At 40.2% G+C, this 22788-nt stretch overlaps 1 protein-coding gene across 2 annotated transcripts in view; it reads right to left on the reverse strand.

The window, feature by feature from the left end:
- The window catches only part of MAPKAP1 (MAPK associated protein 1), a 161844-nt gene extending 142475 nt beyond the window's left edge, over nt 1-19369 (reverse strand). For both annotated transcript variants that reach the window (XR_014714317.1, XM_084649959.1), the window contains exons 1-2: nt 19238-19369; nt 767-1094 (exon numbers count right to left, since the gene is read on the reverse strand). Coding sequence is in view for 1 of the 2 variants with exons in the window: in XM_084649959.1 (XP_084506085.1) it covers nt 767-1025 (259 nt within the window). In the remaining variant the exon portion in view is untranslated. The remainder of the gene's footprint in view (nt 1-766; nt 1095-19237) is intronic.
- Between the last annotated feature and the right edge of the window lie 3419 nt (nt 19370-22788).

Raw genomic sequence — 22788 nt, forward strand, 5'->3', positions numbered from 1 at the left:
TGCCAACACCTCACTCAAGTTTTCCACAATAAATGTGGTAAATACAAAGTATAAATGTATCACATTTACTTCTGTACTTTGTTTCCTTCCATTTCCCTCCCTCCCTTCTTCAACACTATGTATGTCCTCTTTTTGTTGTACATTCTCTCACACCTCCCCTGTCCTGTTCTCTCTTCAGTGGCCTCTGTTACTCTGGTTTTCTTGTCCATCTACTAACCCCTTTTTTCCTATACTCAGTTGTGTCATTGGTTTTAATACTTCGGGCCAGAATGACTTGGTCTGGTGCCCCACTAGGTAGGTACTACTCAAAAAGTAGGTATCCTCACAAAAAAAAAACAAAAAAACAAAAAAACAAAAACCGACTTTGTGTACCTAAACAATAAGAATTTCAAGGACTGATAGTGGAATTTTGATGGTTTTTTTACCACAATATTTTCTAAATCTTTAATTTTTTGTAATAAAACTGACAACTTCAAAGTTCTTCTACACACTGTGATTTGGTACATTGGAGTAGAAAAATCAACTAAAAATCAGTTAACAACGCACTAAAGAAACTGGCCCATTATGTATTTCTTTTCCTGAAACGGACCTATTTGCCTAGCTAAATGTTACAAAAGAAAGGTTTGACATATAAGTAGCTACTTGGGTTCTGATAACTGGTCCAAGCAAGTCAAATTAGCCTTTTGCGTGAGGTTCTAACTGGTATGTTGTTGTTGCTGGTTCTGTGTTTTGTTTGGGGGTAGGTTTTTTTGCAAATAGCATTTACCTGTATTTGATCGTCGTCTAATACCGAAGTCCCAGCTTGAGGTAATATCAACTGATTGGGAATATACATAACCCTGAGTCTCTCCATTGCTTCCCTGCGTTTCCGAACCAGTGTCTCCAGTCACTGAAGAAGGATGGAATTTCTCTAGGTCAACATCATGATCTATCAGGACCATTTCACACATCCCTGTGTCATCACTGGTCACATGTGACTGCCGAATATGAGCCAATATAATTGCTGGGTTGTCCAGGAAGGCCATCCTGTCCACAACTCCACCACCTTACTATGCTATCTTCTTCTCTCCATACTGCTCCATGGACAAACTTACCTGGAAACATAAAATATACAGCACTTTAAGAAAAACAGAGTGATTAATGTTTACTCTGTGATGTTTTTGTCACATCCAAAATTGGAATTAAGTATTAGTTAACTAAGTTCTATGCACTGAATTACTTTAATTTCATTCTGACATGGTACAACCATTTACACAGTGAGTATCTATAAAAGTGGCAACCATTTATCCTGGGGGACAGTTTGAATTCAAATAGATAACCTAAGAAAATTAAATAAAATGTACACCCCCAAACTAGTAATTAACACAAAACAAATGATTGCTATAAGGTACAATACACCTACCTATCACACTCAGGAGGAAGTTTCCTTTATACATTCAACATCTCCCCTCTTCTCCCTTCTCTTCCTTTAATGCTTTCAGCCCCCCACTCTCACGTAATTGATATCAGCCACTATGTCTTTATTTGTCTTTCACCCACCCCCTACAACAATCCTGTATTTCCATTCTGCTTCCTCTGATGCTGTCTTCCTCCTAGCCTCCTCTGCATACTGCCTCTTCAATGCTTGATTTTAGCACCCCTTAAAGCAGACACCTCCTGAGATGATCTCTCAGATTTATCGGCCAGCTGGATGATTGCACTCCCTCCCTCTCACCCCTTCTCTGTGTGCTCTCAGCTCCCTCCAATCTTCTGAGTTCAGCTCTTCACACTGACTGCTACCACCTACATGACTTATTGTTGAAAAGTTGGTGCAGCAGTCATAAAATGCATGCTAAAGCAATGATACACTGAACACCATTTCTTCATTCAGCAAAGACTTCTTCAGCAGGAAACTAATAATTAGACCTAAAAATTAAGGCATAGGTTTCAAGTGGGAACTTTCTTTAACCCCAAATGTGCATCCTACCAGCTGAACTCCAGTTTTTTCCATTTCAAGGAGAAATGTTTTAAAAAAAGAGAAGAAAAGGTTTGCATTTCAGGACAGAACATTTAACTTGCACTGCTGCTCAATGGAGTTAGTTAGAGGACCATTAGTGTAACACCCGAAGAATACTATGGTCATATACCACAAGCTCTTTAGTATTTTACCAACAGCAATTTGCACTTTCATAGCACTGCTTAACAACAAACAAATATTTACCAAACTCTGCGAGGTAAACGTTATCTCCATTTTACATGTAGCAAAAATGGAGGCATAGTTTCTTGCCTATAGCTATCGCAATAGCAGAGCAAGAAACAGAACCCAGGACCTTGAACTTTCAATCTTTGTGGTTTATATCTGTTAGACAGCACTGCCTTTCATACAAATGCATGGCTGAAACATTCCCACTTCCAGGAAAAAAAAAAGATTCAAAACAACTATAGAACTCCAGGGATTAAATAATCATATTGCGGGTACATGACAACTTCTCATTATCACTGCATTCTGCAAGAGCTTCTTCAAGAAAGAGAAAGGAATTTCCCAGAAAGAACTAAGGAAAAAAAGGATGTCAAACCCCAGTAAGTACATTCCCACAGAACTAGAGTAAAAGATTGCAATTTGAGCCTTGCCTTACAGTCTGTCACAGCCCAGAATGCAGGGAAGCATCAGCAAGCTCACATAAATGGGAACGGCAAAGTCACACCACATTTCACACAAAATATACTTTATTCCTCAGAAACTAGCAGCCTGGAGATCCCTCACTAGGCACCAACAGGTCTGGCATCAGGATTTCATGAATATTTGTATTAAATGGAAAGAAGTAGTACTTAACTTCAACAGTGACTGCCACATACAGTTACTAATGGCGGAAAGAAAGTCAAAATTATGGAGGTGTCCAAAGGCGGCTCTGCAAGCATCATACTATGGGATTTGATCACCAATACCTCCCCCATAAAAAACCCTCAAAAGTCAGAATCTAACAACACAAATTACATAATCTTTACAGATTCTTACTGTTTTAACTGTTCTCTCTCTCTTCCGTTCTCCACCTCGTCTGTTGTCATTTCTTGTCTATGCTCTTTGATGGAGAGATGTCTTTTTTTTTTTTTTTTTTGGTAAAGTGCCATACAGATTTATACCATTGCATAATATTAAATAATAGTCCCAGCACCATGCAGGACTTCAGCAAAAGAATGGGAGAGAAGAAATCCAGCATTCCATTTGTTAAAAATATACCTCTTAAAGAATAATTCAACTTCTACCACAAGTTTTAATAAGTTACATTAACAATGTCCAGCTGTTTTCTAGCAACTTTTATTAAATTACAATTATGCATGTCTAGACAAATTACTTTAATTAGAAAAATAAATTGTCTGTCTGTAAATATTTCTGTCTGCTAAAAATGAGAGACCATAAGGCATGTGTCCCTTTGCTGTAATTTGCCAGCTGAGGGCCTTTAAGTAATAACCTGCTGGCTTTGACCTCAGGAGTACAGACAACTAAGTACAGTAGATGGATATTTAAAAAGGAAATGTCTCCCAGGTTGTGTACTGAGAATGTTCTTTAAATATAATTATTTACACCTCACTTAGTACTGGAAAAGGCACTGCTCACCTGCAAATGGTAAGAATTTGTTTAAACAAGCAGCAGCCTTAAGCTTCTCAAAGGTCTGCAAACTCCCAATCAAAAATTACTGCTGCCCCATCAATGTGTCATATAAATGTTGGCATGTTAATTGTGTATTTATAAGATTGTTAATGGTTAGTTAATTTACCTCCTACACTATTATTGTACTTGAAATGATTTAATGTCTGCTGAGGGAGTTAACAACATGTAACAGCAGATGCGGTATTTTTACCTTTCTACACTGTACCCCGACTTTGAGCTATTAACAGTCAGCATGCTAAATTGCTCAGGCTTCCTTACAGTCTTACACATGCAATCACCTTGTCTATTCATAATTATGGGAAAAATCACAAGAAATTATGTGTTCAACTCTAGAGTTTAACCAAAAGAACTCCTTTTATTTCTAATTTTAGCAAAGGTACGTTAAAACCCCTTCCATGCTAAAATGTATATTAACTGGAAAGTCTTAAAAATTCCACCAAACTTCTCATTCAGACAATGTGAAGATTATTCATCAAGTCCTGATCCCCCCCACAGTATTTTAGCACTTGCCATCTATATTATAATCAGTTCCCACTTTTGACAGAGGCAAAATATAATGCAATGTCATGATTCCGACATGAGGCACAAAGGCAAAGAAATTCAGGCAAACTTCTCAACTTTATAAACCGTTACATGAGAAACCTTAAATACTAATATTCCCACAGATTTCAATGAGACTACTCACAAGAGTATGGATTTGCAGGATAGACTGACATTAATCTGCTTGGCTGAGTCAATGTATCAGAGCTCATGTGCTCCTCAGACCCATGGCTGACTATTGCAATTCAACGTGTAGTAGCGAGACATAAGAAAATATCAGGACACCATCACCACTTCAGCAAAACACAAATTTTGTGTTTTTAAATCAAAACCTTCATATTATTTTAGCATTTTGAACTTCACTGATACGGTTTTATTTAATGGTAATATAATTTAGACACAACTTTTATGTATATTCCATACAAAACATTAAAAATGTAACAGTTGTAGTAAGAAGCCTACAAAACTGTAACTTTGCCCCGTTGGGTATGATATAATTACATGATCACAAACTACTTATCCACAAAATCTTTATCTTTGTTCAGTGTACAAAATACATGCTTCTCAGCGATGAGGCAGTTTCTTTTCTTTAACTTTATTGTTCAGTGCATGACCCAATGTCTCACTTTGTGCACACCATCCAAGCTATGCACTGAACAAGGTCTCTCTTTCTCTCCAGGCTTCTCTATGGATCTGATCATTGTAGTATTCAAGCACCTCACACATCTTCATGAATTTATCCTCACACATTCCTGTGAAGTTAAGTAGTATCTTCATCATTTTACAGATGCAGAACTGAGCTACAAAGAGGCTGAGTGACTTATTCAAGGTTGCACAGGAAGTCTATGCAAAGTCAAGAATATAACTGATTCCTGTCTGATCCTTGGGTCTCAGTACACTGATTTTATCATAACAATGCTTCTTCCAGTAGACCACTGGCAGTGAATGAAATACGGTTGCTCTGTACATCAGCCTCATTTATAACAGAGTATAGAAGGAGTAAGGCAGAATGCTCTGGATCCCAGACCAATTCACCACACAACCCCATCTCATTCAGTTGTCTAAAGTGTGCACAAAATAAGGCAGTGTTCCTGGGGAAAAATGGTATGCAAGCATATAATTAAAAGACAGTATCTTAGTGCATACACAGGGATACATATATACAAAGGGATATATCTAAATTTGAGCTACAAACTTTAATGTGTCACTTCCTGGCTTCTGGGTGCTCTTGGCAACATAATGTTCTTTTAATATAATATTTTGTATTGAATTTCTGGGGTGTTTTTTTAAAACAATGAAATTACTCCAGAAATGCTACTATATTTACTGGACAGCAATAAAGATACCCTTCACTGCACAGTATGTGCAACTGATGAGGTAGGAGTTCACACCTCATTCCGTCCTCACCTATATCAGACAAGAGAACCCAGGAGCTCCTTGGAGGTGAAATAAGGCAGGGCTCTGAAGAGGTCATACCTCTTCCCACATGGTACCCCTTGAAAGTCCTACCTCCATTCATGCACACCTTCACATCATATTCCACAATCCTGTCTTTGAAACCTGAAATTCTATTCCATTGTCACACACCCATGTGCACATACAATGAAATCCTGAGACGTATTCCACTCATTTTACATAGGCACGTTATGTGCATTATCAATTGAAGTTTGGGAGATAAAGCTAATAAGAGTTTAACATAATCCAGTGCATGCAACTTTTAAATCCTTATAACTCAGCCAGATCAAATCTAGTTTTCAGTGGCCATCTACATCGTCAGGAATATAACCATACAACATTCCAATGTTGCACTGCTGCCTCCTGAAGTTTAGACCTTCAGAGGAAACCAAAATAATTTTCTTAGTGAAAAACTTAATTTTTGCATTTTCCATGCTCGAAAATGGGCCAAAAGTGTGACATTCAGAAAAATTTGCTCTTGGACTTCTGAAATAACAAATTTCAGCCAAAGTGGTAAAACTCTGAGAAAGCAGTAAGCAACTAAAAATGACCTTTTATAATGGAAATATGAATGCATCTGATGAAGTGAGCTGTAGCTCACGAGAGCTTATGCTCAAATAAATTTGTTAGTCTCTAAGGTGCCACAAGACCTTCTTTTCTTTCAACTATAGAGATCACTGCTTGCATTGCCTGTAAGCACCTGCTTTTACTTCTAAGAATGCAAGAGCACTAAATTACTCTGAAATATTATGCAACTTGGAAAAATAATACTTCTGTAATACAAAGTTCCACAGAAACCAATGGGATACGTGTACCATTAATGTCAAAAGATCTTTGCAGAGTGAAGCACACAGAGAACTAATGAGAACGCTAGTTGCTAAATAACGATTTATGTTTATACACATCATTTGTGCTCAAGATATAAACAACACTAATTATCCTAAGAAAAGTACAGTTGAAATCAAAAGCATTCCTTTTTACAGGACACTGTCAAACAAAAAGTAGGTAATGATTCTTATTAGAAAATATTTCTTCTACCATCATAAACAGTTAGCTTACCCTAAAACTAAATACTAAGGAGCCAGATTTTGTATTTGCACTAAGGTAGGACTTAATACCAATATAGAAAGTACTAATGAGCCAATTTAGCATAGCATTGTAACATATCACTATCTCCACAACCATAAAATATTGCACCTAACATACTGTTAGGGAGAAAGTGTAGGGCTATTGATTTCCAGATGTCAATGGAAAACAGTTATGGAATACTGCAGACACCTCTAGAGGCTACAGCAAAACTAGATAACTTTTCAATCTCTCCATCAAAGCACTTGCTGTTCCCATTTTAAGGAAGGCAGAATATCAACAGAGAGCTAGTCTATACTATAATACTACATCAAGGATATATCAAAAAATAAAAGGACAGTGCAATATTGATATAAAGCTTGAGAGGTTGGAAAGCAGAAGAGGAAAAACAAATAAGAAAATCCTGAAAAATGTTTACCATTTATGCTGCAGTTCACCACAAACCAAAAACTGTTCTGTGAAAGATCTCTCTTTTGGTGGGGAAAAAAAATTAAATTTAAGATTTTGCCACTGCTGTAGCAACTTACAATACATGATCCAAACTGGTGTGATTTGAAGTTTACACATGATAAACAGATTTATATCGATCATAAAATATTCTGATAAGCACAACGGGTGTGCACTTGCCTGATTCCCCCCCTAACCTAAAGCTCCTCTGCTCGATCAGGACTATTATCTGAATTTAACACCACCTACTTAATTACACAATTCTTTTTTAAAACAGCAAAACGATGGAAAGTTTGCAAGTCTTGTTAAAGCTCCGAGAAATTTAAAGATACATAACTACAAATACCCATTCACAGTAGTTTATAATGAAAACACTGACAGATCCTCAACTAATGCAGTTTTATCTGGTCCCAAGATAAGCTAGTGTAATATCCCTGGGCAAGAGAATAGCTAATTACAAAAATATATCCAGATTTCAAATTTCTCTCTCTTTTATTCTAAAAATGTTAGCGAAATGTCAGTTTCTAAGTAGAGACTATTTGTAACAGAATTATATATTTATTTAGATAACTGTTTATGAGATACTAAATGCATTATGGGTCAAACAGACCTCAGACTCCAAAGCTGAGTTGCACAGAGACGCAAGCTCAAATCTCAAGGAGTTTCTTGAGTCCAGGGTATAGATATTGCTGAGACCAAAAAAAGCACTCTCAATCTATAAGTACTGTCAACCTCATCTTCAAATATCATAAGTCAGATACCCCTAAAGCATGAGATTGGCTTCAAATGTACCTGATTTTTAAAATATCTATCTCTCTCTCTATATATATAAATAAATATAAAATTTGAATTCTTTTTATTTGTATTCTGATATTGAGCCTTTAAGATTCAAGTTTGACCAAGATATGCGGGTGAACGAATAAAAGACATATGGGATGGATTTAAGACACAACTTTATTAATTTTACACTTGGTAGTTGTGCAATATGCCCACCTGCCGTTTTGACAGTACCAGAAACCGGTTGCAGTGCAGGTTATTGGAGGGGAGGGATAGCTCAGTGGTTTGAGCACTGGCCTGCTAAACCCAGGGTTGTGAGTTCAATCCTTGAGGGGGCCATTTAGGGATCTGGGCCAAAAACTGGGGATTGGTCCTGCTTTGAGCAGGGGGTTGGACTAGATGACCTAGTGAGGTCCCTTCCAACCTTGATATTCTATGATTCTATGACTCCATTCACACCATAACTCAGGGTAGACCCTCCACAGCCTACCCTGCGACACAGTTCAACGGTGAAACCTCTCTCTTTTCTCCCTACTGCAGGAGCAAGGTGTCGTAGAGGCCACCAAGGTGGTGGGCATCTCAGTCCACAAAGACTTGAGGTCTCCCCACTCACAGAACCGCAAGTTCCATCAGCCAAAAGCCCAGGTCTCATTTACCACTGGAAGCTGGCCCTAGGAGCCTTTACCTGCATTGGATACTGCCCACAAGTTGCAAGGAGTTAACAATTTGACCTTCCTTACTCAAAACTTTTAAATCCTATTGCATTCAACCCAACTGAAGCTCTATGATGCTGTGAGGAAGGCAAACAAAGCAAAACAAAAAACAAAACCACAAACCTTTTGCCAATTTGGCCCAATGGGAAAAAATCCTTTCTGATCCCAAAACAGACATCAGTCAGAGCCACAGCATCATGAAAAACCACAGGTCCTATGCTACAACTAAAAGGATGGAGGGTGGGGCATCTAACCAGAACAAGGGGCTTTTCAAAAGCCTGGGTAAATTTAAACTGGTGGGGGTAGGATGTTGGGGGGCATCCTGGACTCATCCTCCTGTTCCAGCCAAAGGAGAAACAGAAGATTGGGGAAGGGGATGGGGTCATGTGGCAGCCACCATCTTACCACACATGCGCTCTGGGCTATTCTCCCGCCACTGACCCCACGTTACATTCCCAGCCATCTGGTCAGAATCCTCTCCCCTGTGAATGCAGTTAGGGGGTATTTCGAGCTTTTCTCTGCAAAGGTAAGGGCTAGAAACCTTTTTTTCCCCAAACACAAACTGAAATTCCGGTATAAACACATGATTAGCAGCTGGAGGCTTTGAGAAAAAATATTGAATATCATGGCAGTTGGCAACACTAAATTATGGTAAAATGAGTTTTTCTTTCCCTTCCATCACCTCTGAGCTCTGTTTGGCTATGAACCCTTCTGTTCTGAATGGTGAATGCCATGAGAACTCCCCATCCATATGACTGCACAAATAGTCTGGCTGACATTATGGCCACCCTCCCCACCTAACCCTTGTTTTTTGCAATATCTCCCCTGCTCCCACAGGGAGACTTACTCTCCAGTGACCTACATAATATAAATTACTTTTAAAATTAAATTGAATTTATCTGGGATTAGACAAAGCATTAGGGCAATGGTCTGACGTCAGGGTAGACAGGTTTGTTGTGAACATGCTTTTGGTGAGTTCTGAGGGCAGCAGCTCAGACGACAATTTCATAGTAGCCAGAATAGATTTGCAAATTCACAGTTGGCCTATTGAAATAACTATACAGTGATCATGCAGTCCCCATGCCCTGAATAACTAAAGATCATTATTAGAAATTGTCGTATGTTATGGTTAAAAAAATAACCAAACCATCTTTATTCAGACAAAAGCCTTAGACAGAGTACACAGCTCAGTAGGACGGACAAATAAGTATACAGTTGCGGATCAGGAACTATTCTGAATTCTGAGTCGATGGGATACCTCCATTTTAGTTTAACAGTTTAATAAATGTGGTTATGCTGCAGTTAAATTTCCTAAATTGTCCCTACAAAACCAGAATATTTGTGAAGACACAGCCACCCCTTTAAAGTGCCACTTATCAAATAAATGTCTCATGGTTTTAATAAAATATGTTGTAATTGTCCATGTTTCAAGTTAAGTTAAAAGTAGTTTCAGATTCGACCCCAGCCACAGTCCTTCCGCCAATTTCTGTGATTTTCCTTTTTTTAAAAATGTTTCTCTTTTGTTGTAAAAGTAAAATTGAATAGAGAAAAAAAAAGTTTTCTTTGCTCTATTTGTTTTATGTTTCAGTAATAGTAGGCAATCTTCAGACAGAAGGGTAATTTTTAAGTCCACTGTGTTCCATAATCAATTAATAAAGAATTAGATCTTATTAGATTTGAAAAAAAAAATCAAATTTGAAACATCACAGAACTTCTACAAAGTATGAAAGTATGCCATGAATATAAAAAAATTCCTTCAATCTCAGAATGTAGAAGGCTGGAAAGAACAACACAATATTACATGATCGTAGGCTTGAGTGGTTCCTTGATCCCTAGACTTTAACATCTCCATTTGATGGCAGCTTTTTAAAGTGATTTTAAAGGCCAACACAAAAAGACAAAGATTAGTAAAGCAGAATTCATTTCCCCAACAGCACATTGGCTGAAGTAGGAAGGTGAGAATGCACTTCAATAGTTTATTGGTTCAGGTAATGCAAAATAATTTCACAGTGACTTCTGCCTCCACTTATGAAAAATCAGCTCTGGATACTTACTTTCTCACCAGTACAGGAACAACCTTTCCTCTTTCTAGTCTTCAACCTCTGGTAAAAGTATCAAATTCAAATATTCCAGCTCACTGTGAATATTCAAAAGACTTGAAAACTATACAGCATACATATAGTACTTGAGTACTAGACAGAATCCTGTACGTGCTAGATAATGGAGAGAGGAGAACCACATATGAAAACTTAAGTTAATGTTTCAAACACTCAGCTATATTTAAGACTGAATACTTAGTTAGAAAAGCTGTCACTAATATCCTTTGGTTCCTATATTTAAAAAAAAATAATGAAAGGCACCATTTAAAGTGGTTTTTAAAAGGTAACTGGTCATGAGAAAAACTGGATTTTTAAAAAATATGATGCAAGTGCAACATTTATTAAAAATATCTTTAGAAATCCTCGCTAGCTTAGGAACACGTAAATCTGTTTTATATAAAATATTTTATTTCTGTATTTACAGAATTCTGTTTGGAATTCTTCTACTTTTGATGTCACACTAATCAGGATGCAAATTATACCAACTGAAATATCTTAAATATTTTATTTACTGTGTCATGGAGGTAGAGGGGGTTTGGAGAGAGAGAAAATTGGAGCTCCCATGCACATAACCTGCCCCCACTATTTGTTTCTTGGTCTTGTCAAAGCTTCATTTGACTGTAAACAAACCGTTCCTCTGAGTTATCCCACATCAAGATTTAAGCAAATAAATATGTATTAAAAAATGCAGAGAATATAAATTAGAGCAGACAAATCTGTATCTAGACTCATGCCTGCAAAGAGCATTCTATCAATATAGTGAAATGCTAATCTCCTAATTAACAACCTAATTAGGTAATTATGGCTTTGCAGAGGGATGCCTAAATGAAATATGACAACATGGTCACCTCTTTATATGGCACCTGTGGGCCTTTTCAGCTGTCACTGCGAAGAGTGCAATATCAATTTGAACAGATGACAAAGTGTTGTCATTTTTCATTCTGATATTGTACTGAATGGTTTGGACAGAAGCAGTTTACAAAAGCGGCATCTTGTCTGATTTTTGCCTAATCTAAATATGTTCAAACACTTTGCTTAATTTTTAACATCTATGATTATACTGAATTTTTTATATTGGCTACTACAGAAGTGTAACAGAGCACATACTCCACATTCACAAAGTTATCTAATCATACTGTGCTGGCCACATACGATGAAGCTACCATAGTCTTGAAGTACATGCTCATTAGGGTTGACAAGAGCAGCAAAAACCTAGAGCACATTAGTTCATTTCGGCATTTAAAGACACAGGGTTTTTTTTTTAAAAGTTACAGCACTTTGTAAATAGCATGTTCCAATTTTGTTTTTTAAATCCCTTTTAAAAAAATTGCTACTTCTATTAATGATCAAAACCCTTTTGCAGAACTTGAGGAAGGATGGGTATTCAGCATCAACAAGACAGTGAAACTGACTATACTTTGCCCACTGAATAGCACTTTCTGTAAACTGATTATTTTTCTTTATCATTCTTCAGTTACAGTAATCTGATGAGTTACTTATAACGAAAGTAGGCACAACTTTAGATGGAGCTGTTATTTTTCAAGTTGACACTGTCCTTTAACAATATTTGGAGATCCTCTCGACAGATATGCAAAATGCTTTGCAGACATTAACTAAGCCTCAGTGTTCCTTACATTAATGTATTACTATATCTGTTTGCAAATGGGAAACTGAGGTACAAAAAGATGATGTGACTAGCCTAACAGTAAGTCAGAGGCAAAAAAGATAAAAGGAGCTAGGAGTCCTGATTCCTACTCTCCAACTATAACACAAGGCTAAGCCATGAAAGTTAACAATCATGATTTAAAAACATAAATAAATGTTTTTATTTAAATCATGATTTTTTTGTAAATTAAAATATTTTATATACATGTTGCTAGTTCTTTACTTTCTTCCCATGTAACAGTCTTAAACTGCTAGTGAATATTTTGTATTTTTTCTTTAATTTCCAAATTGTTAGTAGAATTTCAGATTTTACATGCATATTTATTCTAACAACTTTCACACTTAAAATGAAAAAAGAAAAGGAGTACTTGTGGCACCCTAGAGACTAACAAATTTATTTAAAATGCTGATCTGTGCTGAAAGACAAGCCCAGGGCCCCCAATAACAACCATACTGTGAGAACAACAAACTCAAACACAGAACTGATAAGCATAGAACCTGTGTTATATCTGCAGTCACCTCCACCACCTTCCATTGTTGAGGCCTTGGGTGTTGGTAAACCACACTCCTTCCTGTTCTCTGCTTGAGGCACATAATGGTTTAGTCTCCTGAAGACTGCTATTTTAGTCTAATCCTTGCTATTGGGCTTAATTTTGGAGTAACTGGGTGGGGATTAGCGGCCTCTGTTGTGCAGTAGGTCAGACTAGATATGGGGTTCTCAAACTTAATTGCACCGTGACCCCCTTCTGACAACAAAAAATACTACTCAACATCAAGGTGGGGGAGGGGGAGTCTGAGCCTGCCTAAACCCCACCACCCCAGGCAGGCGGGCCAAAACCAAAGGGCTTCAGCCCCAGGTGAGCGGTCTGTAACCTGAGCACCGCCACCGAGGGCTGAAGCCTTCAGGGTTTGGCTTCAGCCCCGGGCCCTACCAAGTCTAATGCCAGCCCTGGTGACCCCATTAAAATAGAGCCGTGACCCACTTTGGGGTCCCAACCCATAGTCTGAGAACTACTGGACTAGATGAGCTGCTAGTCCTTTCTGGTCTTCAACTCTCTAGGTATGATTACAAGCCATTAAAAACCCATAGCTGGGTTGTGCCAGCTGACTCAGGCTTGCAGGGCTCATGCTAAGGGGATGTTTAATTGTAGTGTAGATGTTTGGGTTCGGGTGAAGTGAGGTGGGAAGGTATTTGTGTTACAAACACCAGAGGTGAAAGTAAGCCGGTACACCGCCACTACCGCAGCTGGAGCCCCAGGCCCCTTAAATCAAGATTTAAAGAGCCTGGGGATTTAAGGCCCTGGCTCTTCCAGCTGAGGCCACGCCCCCTGCTCAGGACTCTGGCATACGGTAAGTCCTTTAACTTACTTTCACCCCAGACAAACACCATCACTTGTACACATTTACATAGTACACACTTCAGTCTTTAACCATACACTTGCCTGAAAAGGAGAATCCAGAGAAGTATATTTTTCTCTTTGCCTGTACACCACTGAAAAAAATAAAATTAGATCTAAAAAAAGTTTAGATCTCCGTCAAAGTTCTTTGAAGAATTGTCAAGGGACTCAATTTGTAGACTATGGCTTGCACTTTTCCTGAACAAACCTCATTAGTCCTTGACAATGACCTAAAACTGGGTTTGCTTGCCTAGGGCCCCCCCCCCCCCCAAAAGATCTGACTGTAGGATTGTGGCTTGTATCTTTCATCTGCCTATGGTCCTTTCTAACAAAACTAAGGAGACAAACTTAATTGCCAGAATATTGGCAGGATTACATTAAGGACTGTTTACCAATTTTTCTTTGGTTGAGATACCTTATATCTGAAGTAAATTCCATTTGGAATATTTAACTGGCTTTCAACCACAAAATAACTGCTCCCTATCAGTCATAGTTTTATGGCTAGGTCTCTGTCACCATAGTATCACATTTCAATACTAAAAAATGTGATCCTAGAGAAATGAGAGGGACATTACCTTTAAAATGTGTTTTAGATGTATAGTTCATTTTGTCTACATCAACAGTAAAAGCATATTCATAAATGTAGATTCCTGTTCCAAATACTGTAAATCTAGCTATGAATAAAACTAACTGCACTGCATACATTTAAAGGTAAAGAGAAGAAAATCCACAGTACGTAGGCAAGGCATATTACCAGAATTTAATCTCAACATTTTTCTATCACCACACTTTGTTCCAAATGCTGATTTTCTCCCCCACCCTTTATATAAAAAAAAAAAAAAAAAAAGGGTTACCTGCCAATTTCTCTCTCTGGTCCTAATCCTGTTTTCTTGTATCATTTCTACTTCCAAAGCTAGAACTGCTAGCATCCAAAATTAGATCCTGAACAGCCCTCAGGATTTATTTTCTTCATTTTTATATTCCACAGTATTTACTTATAAAACAGCAGTTCATTCCAAAGAAAGTATTTTAGAAATCAAAATTTGTACCCATTTATATTAAACAAAATTAAACTGAATAAACTTTGGACAAGACAGACCATAATCACATTTCTCTCTCATCACAACGGGGGTGGGGGTCCGTGCACCCCTTTATGAGTTGTTTGCATAGTCACAAAGAAAATTACTATTTAGAGAATTGCCCTTTGGGCTCTATATCAAATGTAAGCACAGATTCATAATTGTTTAACTTTAGCTATCTCTTCTTTCTCCTTTTAATTTTCAAAGCTCCCTAGAGGTCTCTTTTTTCCCTACTTTTTTCCCTACTTCCTTAATTTCTGAGTTATTAGCCCAAAGCTTCTGAACGGTCAGTGCACAAAGCATGTCCCGGTTTTTAAAAAAATTGTGAACTAACTTTTGACAGGACTTCCTCTCAAAACACATCATGGAAACAGGTTACGGACGTGCTTCATATGATTAAAATTGGGCTAATGGACAACACTACACCAAGCCCAAGATGTGAACAAAAACATACTACAGACCAGCACCAGTAAAGACAAATATTAGCAAATATGGAGGCTTTTTCAGTATATGTCTTGTTTTGAGAAAGCTTGCCAGCGGATTTCAGTGGTAGCCATGTTAGTCTGTATCAGCAAAAAAAAAAAAAAAAAAAAGGAGTCCTTGTGGCACCTTAGAGACTAACAAATTTATTTGCGCATAAGCTTTCGTGGGCTAGAACCCACTTCATCAGATGTATGAAGTAAAAGATACAGGAGGAGGTATAAATACATGAAAGGATGTGGGTTAATTTACCGAGTGTTAGGTCAGTCAGTCTAACGAGATAAATCAATTAACAGCAGGATACCAAAGGAGGAGAAATAACTTTTGAAGTGGTAAGAGAGTGGCCCATTACAGAGAGAGTAGCAGCCGTGTTAGTCTGTATTCGCAAAAAGAAAAGGAGGACTTGTGGCACCTTAGAGACTAACAAATTTATTTGAGCATAAGCTTTCGTGGGCTAGAACCCACTTCATCAGATGTATGAAGTAAAAGATACAGGAGGAGGTATAAATACATGAAAGGATGTGGGTTAATTTACCGAGTGTTAGGTCAGTCAGTCTAACGAGATAAATCAATTAACAGCAGGATACCAAAGGAGGAGAAATAACTTTTGAAGTGGTAAGAGAGTGGCCCATTACAGACAGAGTAGCAGCCGTGTTAGTCTGTATTCGCAAAAAGAAAAGGAGGACTTGTGGCACCTTAGAGACTAACAAATTTATTTGAGCATAAGCTTTCGTGAGCTACAGCTCACTTCATCGGATGCATTCAGTATTTTCCACTGAATGCATCCAATGAAGTGAGCTGTAGCTCACGAAAGCTTATGCTCAAATAAATTGGTTAATCTCTAAGGTGCCACAAGTACTCCTTTTCAGACAGTTGACAAGAAGGTGTGAGTAACAGTAGGGAGAAATTAGTATTGAGGAAATTCAGTTTAGGTTTTGTAATGACCCAACCACTCCCTCCCTTAGGGTATCCTGCTGTTAATTGATTTATCTTGTTAGACTGACCTAACATTTGGTAAAGCAACCCACATCCTTTCATGTATTTATACCTGCTCCTGTATCTTTTACTTCATACATCTGATGAAGTGGGTTCTAGCCCACGAAAGCTTATGCCCAAATAAATTTGCTAGTCTCTAAAGTGCCACAAGGACTCCTCGTTTTTCTTGCCATCAGAGACACTGGGGAAATATTAAAATGTAGAATATCAAAGGGCTGGATTAGCCTCACCTCTAATATATAGACTATATAGACCAGACAGACTGAAAGAACTGGTGTTAGTAAAATGTAGCACAGCAAACTTACTGTCATTATGAAAAGGTGCTAATAGGAGTTCTTTGCATCAACAGACATGGGGGAAGGCTGTGAAGACTTTTTGCTTTTCTACACTGAACACAGTGTTGTTTTTTTAAAAATCAACTTGTTTCAGTTATTTAAGGTATCAAGGGCCCTCGGGCATTTGTCTCATTCTTACACCCCAGAATTTCTGGTAACGGAAAGCTTGTTTTATTGAAAATAACAAACAGATCCTCTGACAAACAACTTAGTGATGAGATCTTTATTGTAAGGGCCACTCATACTCCTATACAAACAAATTCCAAGAGAACCAAACAATTAAAAGTGAAACCTAGAGCAGACAGGGCACATAACTGAAATAAAAAGCTATGGCAAGGCTCTCAAACTGGGGGTCAAGACCCCTCGGAGTCATGAGGTTATTACATGGGGGAATCACAAGCTGTCAGCCTCTATCCCAAACCCTGCTTTGCATCCAGCATTTATAATGGTGTTAAATATATTAAACATATATTTTAATTTATGAGGGGGGGTCGCACTCAGAGGCTATGTGAAAGCGGTCACCAGTACAAAAAAGTTTGAGAACCTTACTCAAGTTGATTACCTACAGTAATCAACAGATGGTGTGTGGCTATGAGAAGGGACTTGTCTACACACCAACTAGAACTGAAATAACTAAGCTGGTTGTAATTCACACTTTTTGTTACTTCAGAGCAAATCTGTGTATAGATTCTTACTTTGGACTATATCAAAACAGTACACTCTCAATTTGAAAAGTGTCAACACACAGATTTGCACTAAAATAATGGGAGGTTTTAATTACAACCAATTTAGTTATTTTGGTTCCAGTCTGTGTATAGACAGGACCTAAGTAAAAGGTAAGCTAAACTGAAAACAGTCTGGATGCCCCAAAAGGTTCATCTTGTCATTTAGTTTTCAAACAGTTGTCAAGTAAACTATGTTATTCCTGGTCTAGATGACAACCAGGGCTTAACAACACTTATATCAAACCTTACCTTTGTCTCAATCACAAAACATACCACTCCCTCTCCCACCCTGGAATTCCTACAGTATGTGAGCACTGCAGGTGACTGGCAACCCTTCTCATGTGTGTCAGAAAACAAGGCAATGAACCAGCAAATAAGGCAGAGTGGAATCACTTTAAACGGTCACACTACAAGCACTCTACACAACCAGAGTAGCATGTTAGAGACTGGGGATCCAAACCAAAGAAGCTCATGCAACAGGAAAGTTATAATGTTAATATGAGGTGGTAATAGCAGAACACAGTGGAATGTAACTTACCATATTATCCCAGGACATCAAGTCTATTGTACTTGCTTATGGGAACCAGAAACTCAGTATCTGAACCAAAGCCTCTCAACAGTATCTCAATTTCTATAATGTGCCTGAGTCCAGGCCTTTTGCCACATGCCCCACCAGATCATCACCTGTTTTCCCCTTTCAAATCACTTCTTAGAAGCCCACTTGATCTACATTGTTTACCCAAACTATAGCTTCTTGTCCATTATATTATGCAATTACAATGAAGACCTTGCAAAAAGATTGGTGTGTTTTAAGTGCCTTTTACCTACTCTAAAGGGCGGCCTACATAAAGCTCTCTATATAAACCGTACTAATTTGTATATCTACAGGACTGATATATTCACATAAGTCTCTGAAATATCATAAAGGTAGAATAATGGTTTCCTGTAGCCCATGAATTTAACAAGACTTTTATTCTGAGGAATAAATGAACGATTATACAGAAGAATCTCACTAACTCACACAAGTGAAGACCAGCTGTCAATTACAGAATTTTGTGAATTAGCAACAGAACAGGTGCACTAAAACCATGCTCATGTAGCATTAGCTATACTTTGTTCACTCATTTTCACTGTTTAATTTTAATGAAATGTGATAGGCAGTAAGAGATTTACAAATATTCTGCACCACACTGTGAAGATAAGGAAGTCAGACGCGTGGCAACGTACAATAATCTCTGCCAACAAAGCTCTGCTGAGAGAGAAGGACAAACCGCAGGTTTGTACCAACTACATAGTTCTGTTGATCACACTCCTTTTTCTGCCTTCAACGAGGTGTCAAACGCCCGCAGCGAAGTACCATGTTAGGGACGGGGCAGGGCAGGACAGGGAGCGGGGACTCCCGGGCTCCTCCAGCTCGGGGAAGGGGCGCTGGGAGCGAGGGCTCTGGGTTCCTGGGGCTCCAGCGGGGCTCCAGCTGTTCCAGGGGGTGGGGGCAGACGGAGACTAGGGCTCCGGACTCCTGGGTTCTGGCCTCAATGCCGGGAGGGGAGCGGGGTCCAGGGGCCGGGGTGGGCAAAGGGGCGCGGCCCGGCCCTGCCCAGGGCCCAGCGGGCGGCCAGCCGCAGCCCCCGGGCTGGGCTGGGCTCGGGCTGCGGGACGCGGCCTGCCCCAGCACAGAGCCGAGCTCAGCCCGGCACCGGGGCTCCATCCCCGGGGCAGCCTGCCTGAGTCCAGGGAGCGGGGCCGGCGGGAGCGGGGCGGCGCAGCTGGCACCCGGGACCCTTCCCCACTTACAGGCCGCGCGGGCGCTGCAACTCCCGTGGGGCCGGGTCCCTCTTCCTGCCCCCGCCGGCGGGGCCGCTTCCGGGGCCGCTCAGACCCCGCCGCCACCCGCTCGCGGCGCGGACACGCGAACCCGGAAACACAACCTCCTGCCGGAAGTGACGGGGGTCGGGGCGCACGGGCACGCGCCGGCGGGAGGGGGGGCCGCGGGCCCGGCTGGCGCGCGCTCCGGTAGCCGCCGAGCCGCGCCGCGCCGCGCCGAGCCGAGCCGCGCCGCGCCGGCCGCCGGGCCCGCGGCCCTCGCCTGCTGGCGCTGGGGCGCCCCGGGCCGTTTGGGGCGCTAGGGAAGAGCCGGGAGTAACCCCCGAGCAGCCCCGCGGCCCTCGTGGAGAGTCGGCCCAGGCGCTCGGGTGCCGAGCTTTGCAGGGGCCGGAGTCGCTGCCCGGCCCGCGCAGGCGGGCGTGGGCGTCCTGCTCCGGGGTCGCCTGCATCTGTAGGGCCGAAGCGCCTTCCTCTCGTAGGGGGGCTAGAGTCCCGCAGACGAGACAGAGACCCGGCATCTAGAGGAAACGTGCGGGACGCTATGGAAAGGGCCGGCTGTCATAATTTGCAAAAATAAGAAAGTGAATGAACAATTTTGGCGTAAGAAAGACCCAACAACCACAGCCGGGAAAAGGGATGTCATTAGAATGATCTTGCATCCACCTTGGAGACAGGATACAGATTTCATTTAGTGGGGTTTTCAATCCGCTCTCTCTCTTAGGAACACAGGAATTGCCATCCTGCATCGGACCCGGGCATCTGGTTCAGTACCTTGCCTCCAACAGCGACCACAACCAGATGCTTCAGGGGGAGGTGTAAGAATCTTGCTGGGGTTTCCTATCGTACTTGTCATCATAACTGATTCTTACTTCCCATGTAATTTACATATGCACTGAGAGTCTGCATGCACTTTATTAATTTTCTGTTGTCCCTGTCATAAAAGAGGATTTACTCAGGATATACTTTTGTTATTCCTTTCTTACTTTCTGTCACACATTAATCTGGGGTTATTGTGGCAAAATTTGTAAAAGAGGATGGTTTTGCAATGTGTCTGGAACATGGTCAGACTCTAGAGGAGACCAGCCCAATCCAAACTCATTTTACATCCTTCAGTCTTTGGTCTTCATGTGCTTCATTTTGGGCTTTGTGGGCTCTGTTGTTTCAGAGAAGTACAGATGTCAGACCCCTTGTCTACCCTAGAAAGGGTTTGCTGGCAGAGCAAGCGAAGACACAACTTATACAGCCAAAAGATTTATTTTCCTAGTATTGTTTGTATCAATTCTTCAATTGTTTGTATCAATTCTTCAACCAAAATAAGCTATACCAGCAAAAGGACTACACTAGAACCTCAGATTTATGAACTCCTTGAGAATGGAGGTTGTTCATAACTCTGAAATGTTCCTGAACTCTGAACAAAACGTTATGGTTGTTCTTTCAAAAGTTTACAACTGAAATTGACTTAATACAGCTTTGAAATTTTACCATGCAGAAGAAAAATGCTGCTTTTAACCATCTTAATGTAAATGAAACAAGTACAGAAACAGTTTCATTACCTGGTCAAATCTTTTTTAAAAACTTTCCCTTTATTTTTCAGTAGTTTACGTTCAACATAGTACTGTACTATATTTTTTTTCTCTGCTGCTGCCTGATTGCATACTTCCCATTCCAAGGGCGTGGCTACACTGGAAACTTCAAAGCGCTGATGCAGGAGCACTCCCGCAGCAGCGCTTTGAAGTGCGAGTGTGGTCCCACGTGAATGCTGGGAGAGAGCTCCTAGTAATCCACCTCCACGAGGGGATTAGCTCCGAGCGCTGGGAGCCTGTCTACACTAGCACTTTAAAGCACTCAGACTTGCTGCGCTCAGGGGTGTGATTTTTCACACCCCTGAGCCAGCAAGTTGGAGCGCTATAAAATGTAAGTGTAGACAAGCCCCAGGTGAGGTCTGTCATTGGCAGACCAGTTTGTAACTCTGGTGTTCGTAACTCTGAGGTTCTACTGTATTTTAATGTGTCAATACTAGGGCTTTTGCTGGCATAGCTACGTCAGTTGGGGTGGTTTCACGCTCCTAATCAATATAGTTATACCTACAAAACTTTTTTAAGTGTAGGCCAGGCCTGACTGTATAATGAGTGAAGATGTATTTGCTGATCAAGTTGGTCCTGAATATTTGAGAGCCTTATTAGGACTAATATCTTCAATTGGCAATAAAAATATACATGGAGCCACTATGTGGATCAGTGCACAAGGCAAAATGAGCAGGTGGGTTTTTGTGTGCTGTATGAGTTAGAACCTCTGTATGGCTTCCAGTGCACATAATTATACCGTGAATTACAATCTATTCTCCAGGGCTTTGTCCAGACCAGTTTTAAATGTCCCAAGTGACAGCTTCCATCACTTTCTTTGAGAAACTATTCCACAGGTGATAACTACATAAGTTCTGCCTGCCAGCCTTTAACTAGAAGAAATGGGCATTGCTGTGAATAATTTGCTTTTCAGGGGGATGCATTCTGACACACTTGAAGTGCACAACAAGCTATAACACCCAGCCTATTGTGCCTCACTGATTCTACATACAGAATGTGGACATTGCACTGCTGTTTATGGATCACTTCACACTTTGAGTGCCAATATGTACATATTTATTCAGGGGACACCATCATAGGGCCTAATCACATCAGCCACACGATCAGAGGCTCGTTCACCTGCACATCTACCAATGTGATATGTGCCAGCAATGTCCCTCTGCCACGTACATTGGTCAAACTGGACAGTCTCTACGTAAAAGAATAAATGGACACAAATCAGATGTCAAGAATTATAACATTCAGAAACCAGTCGGAGACCACTTCAATCTCTCTAGTCACTCCATTACAGACATAAAAGTCGCAATATTACAACAAAAAGACTTCAAAAACAGACTCCAATGAGAGACTGCTGAATTGGAATTAATTTGCAAACTGGATACAATTAACTTAGGCTTGAATAGAGACTGGGAGTGGATGGGTCATTACACAAAATAAAACTATTTCCCCATGTTTAGTCTCCCCCCCCCCCCCCCACAACTGTTCCTCAGATGTTCTTGTCAACTGCTGGAAATGGCCCACCTTGATTATCACTACAAAAGGTCATGTCCCCCCCACTGCTGGTAATAGCTCATCTTAAGTGATCACTCTCCTTACTGGAAATGGCCCACCTGATGATCACTTAAGATGAGCTATTACCAGCAGGACAGTGGGGTGGGAGGAGGTATTTTTTCATATTCTCTGTGTATAAATAAAGTCTGCTGCAGTTTCCACGGCATGCATCCGATGAAGTGAGCTGTAGCTCACGAAAGCTCATGCTCAAATAAATTGGTTAGTCTCTAAGGTGCCACAAGTACTCCTTTTCTCCTTACAGTGTGTATGATAACACCCATTGTTTCATGTCCTCTGTGTATATAAATCTCCCCACTGTATTTTCCACTGAATGCATCCGATGAAGTGAGCTGTAGCTCACGAAAGCTTATGCTCAAATAAATTTGT

The sequence above is a fragment of the Lepidochelys olivacea genome (assembly GCF_965140295.1).
Source record: "Lepidochelys olivacea isolate rLepOli2 genome assembly, chromosome: 16".
NCBI lineage: Eukaryota > Metazoa > Chordata > Testudines > Cheloniidae > Lepidochelys > Lepidochelys olivacea.